We start from the raw sequence: 13,699 nt of genomic DNA on the forward strand, positions 1-13,699 counted from the left end.
TATATTTTTTTTTTTAAATTTTTGGTAATGATTTGGGGGATCATTCTTTTAACTCTCTATTCTGTATTGGAAGTCTCTCCAAGATGTCATTCATGGGTTTGATGACATAGTTGGTTTTCTGTTGGCAGTTATCATAGTGAGGTGAATTTTGATTTAGAATTTGGTCTGGGTGAGGTGCACTAGTCTATCCTTAAAGAAATAAAATGCCCCAAAAATAAGAAAACAAACTGAAAATCCCCCAAACAAAATAAAATGGGTCAGAAATAGTATTTGTCCTTCCCTTTCTTATGTAGGGCCTATTTCATGATTTATTGTTTGTATTTTCAAAAAAATATGATCTTACCCTTAGAATTTCACTGCAGTTATCCTTATCCAAAATCCTCTAATGACATAAATTTTCACATTTTGAAAGCTCTGGAGTTTATACAGTTCTACAACATTCACAGATGGGTTCAAAACAATACTACATTGGCACCACCATCAGAAAGCTCATCTAGCTAGCTCAAGCTGTCTAGAGGAACACAAAAGTGATATTTTAAACAATAGATGCATCATAGAGCTTTCCACAAAAGGTGTTGAAGCAAAATTTTAACTCTATGGTCAGTCATTGTTACTTAATTGCTGTACAAACCAGAGAACTATATTCATTTGAGAATTCCTATTTATAGTAACAATGGAGTTCTGTAACATTAATTGTTAAGTAATTTGGCATTAAAGGCAGGCATTATGTATCATCTCTTGCTAAATTTAAGAATTATAATTAAATTAATATTTTAACTATAATTATTAAATGGGCCGATTTTTTTCTTCCAGAACCTTCTAAATTAATTATTAAAATATTAATTATAATTATTAAATTTAGTAAGAGATAGTGCCTAATACCTGCATCTAAGTACCAAATTATCTGTTTATCTATATTCGGTTTATGGCATCTGACATTGCCTTTTGATCTCCAGGAATCCTCTCCATCTCTCTATCCATACACCATTCCTCTTTAATCCCTTTTTCACTACATACTAACTTTATTCCGTTGTACCAAGTTTGTCTGGGTCTTCCTCTCTTTTTCATTTTTTGTGGATTGTATTTCAATGACATTTTTGGGAGTCTTGTCACTCATTATTTTCACATGTCCAAACCAAATAAGTTGTTTCCTCTTTATTTCTTCCAAAACCATCTTCTTCATTCCCATTAGGTCTTTGATTGTCTCATTAGTTATTGTTTCTTTTTTTTGAGATTCTGCATGATTCTCAATGCATCCATTTCAACTGTTGCTACTTTCTCTTCTCTTCCCCAATCATTCTCCATGCCTCTGCCCCATATAACAGAATGATTTTAACAATAGCATTATATATATATATTTTTTTCTTGATCTAGTTATTTTTTCACTCCAGCATATTACATTTAATCTTTTAACTGCTCTCTTACCATGTGCTAATCTTGTATTAATATCTAATGTATCTCTTCCATCTTGATGAATTTTTATTCCAAGATAATTGTAATGTTCACATCCCTCAATCTTTTCTCCTTCTTCCAATTTCATGTCTGTCTTAGCCCCTCCTATGCATAAATATTTTGTTTTACTTATGTTTATATATAAATCTCCTTTAAAATATTCCTCTTTTATTTTTCTTGTCATGTATTCTTGATCATCCTTATCCTCTGCCATTATCACCTGCTCATCTGCAAGTTGCAATGTAAACATTGGTTTACTGTTAATATCTATTCCCATATTATAACATTTTCATATTTTCAATACTCCTTCTATGTAGATTTTAAATAAAGTTGGTGAGATACAACATCCCTGTCTTAGTCCTTTTGATACCAAAAGTCCTTCTGATATTTTTTTTCCAATTTTTATTTTTTTTATGGATTTTCTATATAATTCTTTAACTGCTTTAATAAACATGTTATTAATATTTATCTCTTTTAATCTCTCCATAATTTTGATGTTGGGACATTATCATATGCTTTTGTTAAGTCTATAAACAACAAAAGAGTTTCCTGTCCTGTTGCATAATCTTTCTGTTCTGAATCCACTCTGCTCTTTTTTTTCATAAATATAAGGTTACCAAATTAGTATTAGTAGTAGTATTAGTAGTAGTATTAGTAGTATTAGTAGTAGTAGTAGTAGTATAATCCAATATATTTTGGCAATTGTTTGGCTTTTATATTATTCCTTTCTAAATGTATAGCAATTAGAAAACTTATTTTAATCTAGTGATTATCTATAGTTTTTTGCTTTATATTTTTGCTTTTCTTATATAAATTAGTTGCAAAGGGGAACATTTTTGACATACTGTATATATAATGTAAAATATCATTATATTGCATTTTTAAAATAAAGTAGTAAAACAAATTTTTTATAATGTATCATATTGTAATAAAATAAGTTGTGAATAATTTTAATCATAATTATTTGCAGATAAAGAAATAAATGATTCAGTTTCCAGTTTGGAATTGTTTGATTTTATGGAAAAATCTGGTATTCCTCTATTAATTTTAGATGTTCGTTCTTCAACAGAATATGAAAATTCTCATATCAAATATGATTCCTGTCTTAATATACCAAAAGAAATTCTGAAACCTGGGTATGTTATTTTTAGTTCATAAAAAAAAATTATAACAGAAATTATTTCAATAAGAAAACAAGATTTACACAAAATTTAAACTAAGACTTTTGTTACATTTTTTAATCTAATGTATTATATTTATAAAGTAATAAAATCAACTTCTTTAGAATAACTGCAAAAGCAATTGAAAAAGAAATACCAGAAAATTCCATTCCTTTGTGGAATAAGCGTGGTGTTGTCGATTTTGTTATAATATTAGATATAAATAGTAGTACCAGAAATATTGATATTCAACATCCTCTGTATACATTACGTGAAGCAATTTACAAGGTAAGCTTAAAAGTTTTTTATGTTTTATAGTATTATATCCAAACAACAAAATATTTATAAATAACCATCAAAACCATTAAAACTATAACAGTCCTAATTGTTTTTTATAAAGACTTACATTCGTAAGATTTATTTGTTACAATTTGATCAATAAAAATAAGGTTTATCCATAACTTGAGAAATAAGAAGTCAGATAATTTTTAATTTAACATTTTCAGAATTATCTGAAACATTTTTTCCAAAAGATATACTTATCAGAAGCTTTGAGCATTTGAACTTTTATACAGCTGCCACACTGTGCAGGTGCATATCTGTGAATATCTGTGATGTTCATTGGAAAAAAAGGAAGAAAAATGATGTACGCCAGCACATCATAGCTTTTGCAATTATTGAACTTGAGTTTATCTGACTATTATTTGTGAGGATATTTAAAGAATGCTGTCTACGAACAGGAACCAACAACTTGAGATGTCATCCGGAAACTTAACATACATGGTGGAACCTGAGTTGGAGTTGCAGAATCAGAGATAGAATCAAACTTGTTGCTAGAGGAGTTGGACTAAATAAAAATGAACTGACTCTGATTCTTGTTTTTTATTGTGTACTTTATATTAACCTCCTAATAGGAGCATTAACCTCCTATCTTGCATTATAGGAATCTCCTATATTTAAAGATCTTATTTTATGATGATTCTCTTACTTCAAGATTTTACTTTACATGTCGCTAATTACTGTTGATTTTCTTTTCAGAAATGTATATTTGAATACATTTTGTGTTAGCTAATTATAAATTTTTATTATTAAAAGACCAATACAAAATGTTTAAGAACAATGAAGTTAGATCTAAGGTTATTGAATACTATAACCACAGATGGAAAACATTGCTTGTGCTAATGTATGGCTGAAGATGATGATATTGATGATAATGAAAAACTGTGAAAGAAGGTAAGCATTTGCAGTTTCAATAGCAATGCTAATGATTCACTTGGTAGTGATGAATGCCATTCTGGATTAATATAATCAAAGTTTACAGTGCATTAAATTATTTAGGCAAGAATCAGAGTTAGACTTTCAAAAATTCTTTGAGGAACTTGGTCTACCAACTCCACAGCCCTGAATTTCAAACAGCTTGTACAAACATCTTATGGAATGTGATACTAAAAATTGTGAGACATTTCAAAAGAGAATTGACTTAAGCATTCAGGAAAATGGAGATTTCTTTGCATATCATTTGCAATATGGAAAAATGTGAGGCAAGGAGACTCATGTTGATGAAGCACTCTGTTAAAGTTTAATTAACATGAAAAACGTATTGAGAAAATTAAAGATGACCTCAGACTGAGTTTGAGGACAGATTTTAAAAATCACCCAAGATCAATGTCTCCTCTTCATCATAAGCTTGATGGCTTTAACACACTGTGGCACAAGCATTGCATTAGTTCATTATTTGAGGCGAAAGAATGATTCCTCAAATAATAATAGTTTTTTAATGATTTTTGTTTTTTACTTATAAGTCACATTACAGTATTAGGAATAATAATTTCCTAAAAGCTATCGTCAAAGGTAAAATTCTCAGTAAGAAAGGAAGAGAAAGGCCAAGGAAAAAGTATCTGAAATAGGTCGTTATTCTATGGGGTTCTAAGATTATCATGAATAAAAAAGGATTGCAGTGATCAGAGTGCATTGGTTTCAGTGACAAAGCAAAGCCTTTAGTAATAGATAGATAGAATGATTTTTATTTAGCATTTTTTTTCCATTTTTCAATGAATTTTACAGAGATCTGCAGATATGTGTGCACAGAGTGTTGGCCATGTAAAACTTTAAATGCTCATTAACTTCTGATGAGTTTATTTTTCAGGAAAAAAATGTTGGAAAATAGTATGGAATGAAAATGGGGTTCTCATTTTAACAAAATAAAGTTGACCTGATTTTCATAGTTTGTAGTGATATCTATGATGAAAGTGATAGTGTCATCTTGTGGCCTTCTTGAAGTTTAACCTGTTTAGTTTAATGAATTTTTTTACAGGATGTGTATTTTTCAAATTATTCCAGTGAATTGATAAAAATGAACCAACCTGTAGGATGATACAACTGTTGAGAATGTTGAAGAAGAACTGAAGTTGGCAATAATACTTCAATGTTTATGGAAGAGGTTGAAAGGAGGATTGACATGATATATGACTGTAATAGGATTTAGATTAAAATAGAATATGGGATATATAAGAAAACAAAAATTGGCTATTAAAGAAGCAGTTACTTTATCTGAATAGAGATTATAGAGTAGATAAGTAAGAGAATAGAGAATGAGTTATACAGATGTTGGTGGTGTTAGTGAATTGAAGAGCATTATGCTATATCGAAGTAAGACTTTATCAAGGAAGCACATCTGATATGAACATAGAAAAGGATATTAAGAATGTGAAGGAGAGGATGGAGTTTGGAGTGGACAGACAAAAATTGTAGATGCAGAAGTGATATTATGAGGAATGATCTAGTAGTGTGACTAAGAATGATGATACTGGTGGTGTTAAAAAGGAACCATTATGGGAAAGAATTGGAGGAACATGTGAGTTGTTAGAACAAGATCCTACAAAGAGTGTTAAGGAAAAACTAGAGTTTCAAGTACTAAAAAGGTTATCCAAGTTGCAATGTAATAAGTTGTATGTTCTGAGGAAGATCTATTAATTGAGGTCAAAAACATTTTTACTCTATTAAAACATATTGCTGGAGAGTTACAAGATGTGTTTTTCTTTTATTTTACCCATGTTGGTTGAAAGTTAAGTTTTGCATAAGGTTATGACTTTATGCAACTTGGATAAACTTTTTAATACTTGAAACTCTTAGTTTTTCTTTAATTAACACTTTGTAGGATCTTGTTCTATTTGGCACTGAGGCTATTTGGGTTGGGTAAAACATGTAAGATGAGATGGTCAATTAGGCTTATGTCTGAAAGAAGATGGATGTCTACTGTCCTAGTGGAAAAATTTTTACAAAAATTAATACAAAAAAGTTATAAAGTATAAAATTTCAGAATGCTGTTAATAAATAGTGAAGAATTGATTAAAAGATTGAACAAATAGTGAGCTTTAGGAGTTTAAAAATGGAAGAAGTGATGATGATATACTATAGGAGCTTATATCCTTCTGTGACAGGATAAAGAAAAATTAGTTTGCATTAATAAGATATAGAAGATTTTTCATTGAAAATAATTGAAAAGTAAAAGGCTATGGAAGCAACAATGAAGGTGCATAAGGGTGCTCCCTAATTACTCCTTGATCTTCTTCTCATATTCACTCTGTTCTTTTATGTTCATCTATATTCTGAAATTTTTGAACTATAATTGGTTATTTATAATTGATACTCTGATTCTGTGGTTTCATAGAAAACACATTGAGCGTTCTCCTGAAAAGATACCATTTTGATACTGTGAATGTTGTGCCACTTGACAGTTTACTGTGTTCTTCATTATAATAAATAAAAAATTTAAGAATCAATTTAAATTTTGCCACAAACCAAATGTTTTTACCTTGTGTAGTTTTTAACAAAGAATGTTTGTAATAGGAGAAAGATTTTATGACCTCATTTTATATTTGGTGATAAAGAAAAATTAGTTTGCATTAATAAGACATAGAAGATTTTTCATTGAAAATAATTGAAAAGTATTTTGCAAAAAAAAATATAATGCAGAGTTTATTAGTTCTAAACTGAAAAATTTGAATTTAGTTCCATAATTACAGATTCTTATGAAAATAATTGATAGGAAAAAATATCTTTAAATTATTCAAATTTTATAATACATTCATATTAGTATTATTACTCATATGTTAATTTTTTATTTTGTATTATTTAAAAGAATTATTTAAATTGAGTCTGAAATGTATATTATTTGTAACAACTGAACTTCCTATCAAGTACTGGAGGTAATATACTTCCTTCTACCTGTATAAAAACCTTCCAAATCTCCAGTGATACTCGTTTAAGCAAACGTTTTCGACCCTACCAGGGTCTTCATCAGGCCACCGTTATGAAAATTCAAACAGTGTGAAATCGAACAGGAACCAAATAAATGCGATTCAAATCTTTGAACGTCAATGTTAATATCAAAAATAGAACACCACGCTCTTGTAGCGATGTCGTCAAAACACGCGCAACTTGCGCTTGCAATAAAACCACATTACGCCTAATTATGTGTGGGGTGTTCCTTCATAGCAAAACTTCCATGCACTAGAGATGTTGACTGCGTCTCTGGAGTTAATACATGTATTGTTTAATCCCGCTTTATAAATTTCTAAGGTCTCCATAATTCTTAGTTGGTCAGTACGGGTGTGATAGCCTAACTAGACTGGCATTCTGCAGATCCACCGTAATTCCAGGTTCCGTGGCTACTGTTGAAAGGGTGGTGGAGTGTTTATTGTTATTAATATCATACTTATGCTCCTTAAGACGTTTGCGAAGGGAGCGTTTGGTTGAGCCCACATATACTAACTTATTATTAAATCTGTCATCCCAAAGGGGTATAGAATACACCCCCGGTGCGTCTTTCAAGTCAATCCCATCTTTCCTGTTTTGGAGTAAGCTGTAAATGGATCTTGGCCTACTGTGACCTACTAAACTTGACCAAAAAAGCAATAGGGCCGCACACTTTCTTGACGTGGATATTCAATTAATAAGTAATGGGATTTCGTTCAAAGTTTTTTACAAAAAGTGCTATGTACCAATGTTCATCCCAGCTAACTCGGAGGATCCTTACTCCTATAAGATAGCGGCATTTCAGGCATTGACTAAGAGAGCCTTCACCCACCATTCTGAATGGGAAGATACCATAGCTGAGCTGGAGCATATCCAGGAAATAGCCACATGGCATGGATACAGTAAGAACTTGGTATATAATATTGCACGGGCATATATACGGAAGAACACGCACATCACTCCTGATATCCCAGAACTTCCGCTTGACGGCAACCGTAAAAGAAAAATAGTAGAGTACAACCGCCAGCTTGACACATTATACAGAGAAATCTCTTTATGCACTAATAACAAAATAACGTACAGTAGGCCAAGATCCATTTACAGCTTACTCCAAAACAGGAAAGATGGGATTGACTTGAAAGATGCACCGGGGGTGTATTCTATACCCCTTTGGGATGACAGATTTAATAATAAGTTAGTATATGTGGGCTCAACCAAACGCTCCCTTCGCAAACGTCTTAAGGAGCATAAGTATGATATTGATAACAATAAACACTCCACCACCCTTTCAACAGTAGCCACGGAGCCTGGAATTACGGTGGATCTGCAGAATGCCAGTCTAGTTAGGCTATCACACCCGTACTGACCAACTAAGAATTATGGAGACCTTAGAAATTTATAAAGCGGGATTAAACAATACATGTATTAACTCCAGAGACGCAGTCATCATCTCTAGTGCATGGAAGTTTTGCTATGAAGGAACACCCCACACATAATTAGGTGTAATGTGGTTTTATTGCAAGCGCAAGTTGCGCGTGTTTTGACGACATCGCTACAAGAGCGTGGTGTTCTATTTTTGATATTAACGTTGACGTTTAAAGATTTGAATCGCATTTATTTGGTTCCTGTTCGATTTCGCACTGTTTGAATTTTCATAACGGTGGCCTGATGAAGACACTGGTAGGGTCGAAAACGTTTGCTTAAACGAGTATCACTGGAAATTTGGAAGGTTTTTATACAGGTAGAAAGAAGTATATTATTTGTTTAAAATTTCTTTTAATGATATCATTTTAAGAATCTTTAAATCATTATGTAGTAAACTCTGCTTATTATAATTACAGGTATTCTCATCAATTGATTAATATTATCAGATATAGCAAGTCCCAAAAAATATAAGTTAACTGTAATAGTAATATTATAATATAGTTAATAATAATAATTTATTTGTTTATTTATTATTATTAATAAATGTTTTACATTATTTTTAAATTGTTTTAGCATGTTATGTTAGAGACAAAAACACTAGAATTTTAGCTAACTGTAATATTATTTACTTAACTGACTGATTATATTAAGTGGAGTATCATCATCAATATACCTAAGTCTCCAAATGATTATAATAAGTGAATTTACTATATATCTGTTTCTAACTTTATCTTTAGGCTGTTTGTTTTTTATTTAATTGTATTTTTAAATGTGTTAACATTTGCTGTCTATCATCTAACATTTTTAAATTGCTGTCTATCATCGGTCTATAATTTGGCAATAATAATTATTATTACCAAATTATAGCCCAAGGATATATGACAATTGAAAGTGGATTATTGCAATGTATCTGGTGTTGTTGAGATGTTTATATAAAGTTTATGGTCGAAAACATTCATTTTGTTTAAATTTGTTCATACTGGGATATTAAAAAAGGTTTTTTTGTGTTGATTTATCTTCCCAGGAGTTGTGCAAGAGGTTATTTTTAAATGTGTTTCATTGTTATAAAAGTGGTACATATGATGAAAGATTGTGAGTAGTATAAACTAAATAAGTAATGTAATATTTTATGCAATACAATATCTCATTAGTTATGTTATAACTTTGCATATTATTACTGTATCATCTAAAATTTTGAACAAAATAATTATGATAAGAAATATATATAGAATTATTTTGTTTATTTTTATTAATATTATTGGAGCTNTCTCTATGAGATTATTGGAAGATACTGAGTTTTTCAATATTACATTCTATATATATGTATATGTTCTGTAGGAAAAAAGTATTGAATGGTATTCAGATTTTTTTTAAGTTTGTAACATTTTTATTTTAGAAAAACATCTTTGATTTATTACAAAAGAATGGAGCATTAGCTATAGGCAGAGCTGAAAAACTACAAAATAATTTAATTCATAGGTAAGATTTTCTTATTCTAACATTTAAAGAAACAGCTTTTTATGCTTAGTAATAAATCTTTTATTTTTTCAACTATAAATTCTTATTACATACAGGTTATATTATTTAATCAAAATTTATATTAGTTTTTAATTATTATTTATTTTTTGCTTTAATCATTATATATATAAATGTAATCATTTAAATAATTTAGTTTTCCATAAATTTATGTTTTATAGGTATGATAATTTAATGACTTCCAAATCACTTTCAAATGAAAAAACTGTGGAAACATTAAAAATAACAGATGATGATAAAAAAGATGATAAAGTTTTGATTAATACACAAAATTCTATAAAAAATGATATAAAAACAGGTAGGTTTAGTATTAAAATATTCATTTTTTTAATATAATTTAAATACATTTGTATTAGCTAACTAATTAAGAATTAGTTAGCTAATACATTTAAAACAAAATTAAGAATAGGTACTGAAATATAACAATTATAAGAATTTCAGAAACATTGTTTTTGTATTTTCTTAAATTAACAATATACATAAAGAAATTTACAAGCATTTGAACTTTGCTAAAATTAGAAGAAAAACTTTTTAAAAATAATTTTAATAGACTATGAAAAACTTATAACAGAATTGATGGAAAGAAATTAATCTTGGATCTTGAAGAATTTGAGTTATCTATAGCATGAAGGAAAACAATACAGAATTCTCTCATAAAAACACATAAAAATTAATATATAAATAAAATTAGATATATTTTTATATAAAATATATCAAAACTAATAGAGGCCTGAACAAGGCAACATATTATCTTGAATTATATTTAACTTATCTATGGAGAAAAGATGAGAGAATGGAAGAAAAATAATATTAAGAGAATATATATGAATACTGAATAAAAACTGCACTTACCCACCATATTCTGTTAATAAAATCTACTAGCAGAATCAGAAGATAACTACCAAAAATATTCTTTTATCTCAATAATACCATAGTGTAGTCAAATGGTGTGCTGTGGCACACTGATATGTTGCAAAAGATAATTATTATGAAAGTATATTTTAATAAACCAGCAACAAGTTGCTCAACTTTCCCAGCAACATTTAAAAACATATGTGATGTCATCTGTTATGATATTTTATTAAAAATTTTTAAAATATTTTTAATTATTATAAAATGATGAAAAGCTTAATTTTGAGGGTAGGGATGGGTGTTATAAAAAATTGTAAATGCAAGTAAAATCGTCATTAAGTCCAACCATACTGGAGATATACACGACCTCCATTATCTCCTCATCCTCTCAACCTTTAACCACCAAGATTTAATAGCAACAATCCCTCTAATAAACAAACCCATTTTAAAAAAAAAAAGCACAGGAGTTATTAAGCTTGAAAGATGATGAACAAAATTGTGCCCCTTGCACAAACTCAAACATCCATACATAAAGAAATTACTCCCAAAGGGAAATGCATATAACTCTTCATAATTGAAATTTAGACTATTTACAAAAATTAAATTAAATTTTCGAGTCTATCTTTTAATCCCTTATACACCACCACAGAAGTAACAGTTTTAAATTGTTTTGAAGAAAACACTTCTTAAACAAGGTAAAAATCGGTAGAAAACTCCACAATGTTAAAAGAGATCAAGTACCAGCCTTTTCTTGTAGGTTCTGACACTTTTACATTAAAAACACAAAGAATTCTTCACACCATATTATTTTTATCCACTTTTAAACTGCTTCTGGCAGTTTAAAACTTTTTGTAAATAGTCTAAACTTTTAATTATGAAGAAAATACATCCTGAGTTATCACAAAAATTGCATATAACTCTATTTCTCTATTTATACTTATTGAGTCTTTTGTATTGCTAAGTAAATGAAAACTGTCAAAGTTCCTATGTAAGCAATGCTATAGCCCTTGAGACTGGCTATAAGAGATAAAATATGATTATATTGCACTGTCAGGTCTTTTCTCTTGTTTCTTCTGGGTTGTGTTGTATCACTGTGTATTGGGCAGATTATTAATGTTCTCACTGAGTTGCTTAGAATACCATAATTGGTTGCTGTTCTTAAGATGGTCTAGCTTGAGTTGTGTGTCCACTTTGTGGGTACGGTGAGTATACTCTCTTTCGATGACCATCATGAATGCTTGATAATTGGGTCATGTGAGTCTGCTCTAAAGTAAATTGGCTCAAATTTCAGCTTGTAGTATACAGTGGTTTTGATATTACAACCTTCCAAAGGAATGAGTGGGTCAAGGAAATATACCTCTCTGTCACTCGTTTGGTCCTCTTATATCATGAGCTCATATGGATTATTACTCATGCATTGCACACACACCTTCAAATGTGATTTATTCTTCCATATAATGAGTATGTCATCAATGTACTTCTTATAGTGTGTTATGTTTGGAGGATGTTTATGTAACAAGGTAGTTGAAAAACAGGAATGGTACTAGAGGTTAAGTTGAATTTATTAAAAAATGGAGTAGGATATTCTCAAAAAATTCTGTTAATGTAAAGGTCTAGGAAAACAATTTTTATTCCTCTTCACTTTCCTTGGTACCTACCTATGTTTGCAGAACTTGCTTATGCCCATTCTTCCAACTTTTAATACAAAAATAACTATAACTCATTGCTATGGTGGTGAGCAGGGCAGGTTATTTGCAAGCCAGATTTTAACTACATAAATTTATTGGTTCAAAGATTGCTTTTCTCCTTCCACCTTGTACACTTGCAATGTCTCTTTTTATCAAAAGCTTGGAAATGACCTAATATGAGTTATCTAGATTGAGGGTTGGTCGATGCCAGGCCTGAACTTTGAACAAGCAAAAAGAAATACAAATTAATTGGTTTGATCAAAATATAATCTATTAATGTAGGAACCATCTGAAATAACTACTATACATAAAGAGAAAAAAACAATTCTATTTATTATTTTATGACCAGTTATATACAATACTAGCTGCAAGGACCCACTTCTCTGGGTTTTTATTTGTATGTAATATAGTTTTTTTTATATATAAAAGACTGTTTTTCTAAGTAATCTAGAATCTAGTTGCAAAGACCCACTTCACTGGGCAAAAAGTAACGATAGTGAAGATTAAGATAATTACATTATAGCCAATCTTACCCATTTTCACAGAATGCAAGAATTAGGTCCCCCGTTTCCAGACTAATTAGAGAACTTTTATGTCCAGTCAAACGAACTATTTTCAATTTGATCAGTTTTTTGGAACGTTTACAATCATTCTATAATCGAACGAATTCGAATACAAATTCGAATTTAAAACGGTTCGAACATTTTTAAAATCGAAATAGAAAATCTTTGAAGCCAACCACTTTAAACCCCATATCTCCCGCACCCTTATAGCTATCGAGACGCAACCACCATAGTGCACGAATGGAGACTTGGGGCTACTACCACATATAAACATCATTCATGTGCAATGTGTAGTTTTGGCTGAAAAGTGAAATATAGGGACACACATGTCCATTTATATATATATATAAAAAGAATGATCCCCCAAATCATTATCAAAACTTAAAAAAAATATATATATACAGTAGAGCCTCGATTATCCGACTCAATTGGGGACTGGGGTTGGTCGGATAATGGAAAAGTCGGATAACCGAAAAGTATGAAAAAATCCATAGATTGAAAAACCCATGATTAGTGTAGCATATTATTATATCCCATGTAATTTGTATATTAGTATATCGCTATTAACCTACTTCGCGTTGAATTTTCATCAATGTTAAGCCTAACAAAAATTTTTTAAAATAATAATTGTCGCTATTGTATCGTTAAAAATTAGAAAATTAAGCCTCGTTTAAATACTGGCTCCCTTTCATGGTCGAATGAGTGTTGCCAGCTAAAACACGTAAAAATAATATTAAAATAGCCAAGACATAGCCAAATATTGTAG

The 13,699-nt window shown here is 29.9% G+C and overlaps 1 protein-coding gene across 1 annotated transcript in view; it reads left to right on the forward strand.

Annotated features, from left to right (window-relative positions):
* The window catches only part of LOC111623416 (ubiquitin carboxyl-terminal hydrolase 8-like), a 127,065-nt gene that overhangs the window by 27,863 nt on the left and 85,503 nt on the right, over positions 1–13,699 (forward strand). Inside the window, exons 6-7 of the mRNA XM_023365988.1 lie at positions 2,423–2,588; positions 2,738–2,900. Of these exons, the coding sequence (XP_023221756.1) occupies positions 2,423–2,588; positions 2,738–2,900 (329 nt within the window). The remainder of the gene's footprint in view (positions 1–2,422; positions 2,589–2,737; positions 2,901–13,699) is intronic.

Source organism: Centruroides sculpturatus, unplaced genomic scaffold, assembly GCF_000671375.1.
Source record: "Centruroides sculpturatus isolate CEXI.00-Female unplaced genomic scaffold, Cexi_2.0 scaffold190, whole genome shotgun sequence".
Lineage (NCBI taxonomy): Eukaryota > Metazoa > Arthropoda > Arachnida > Scorpiones > Buthidae > Centruroides > Centruroides sculpturatus.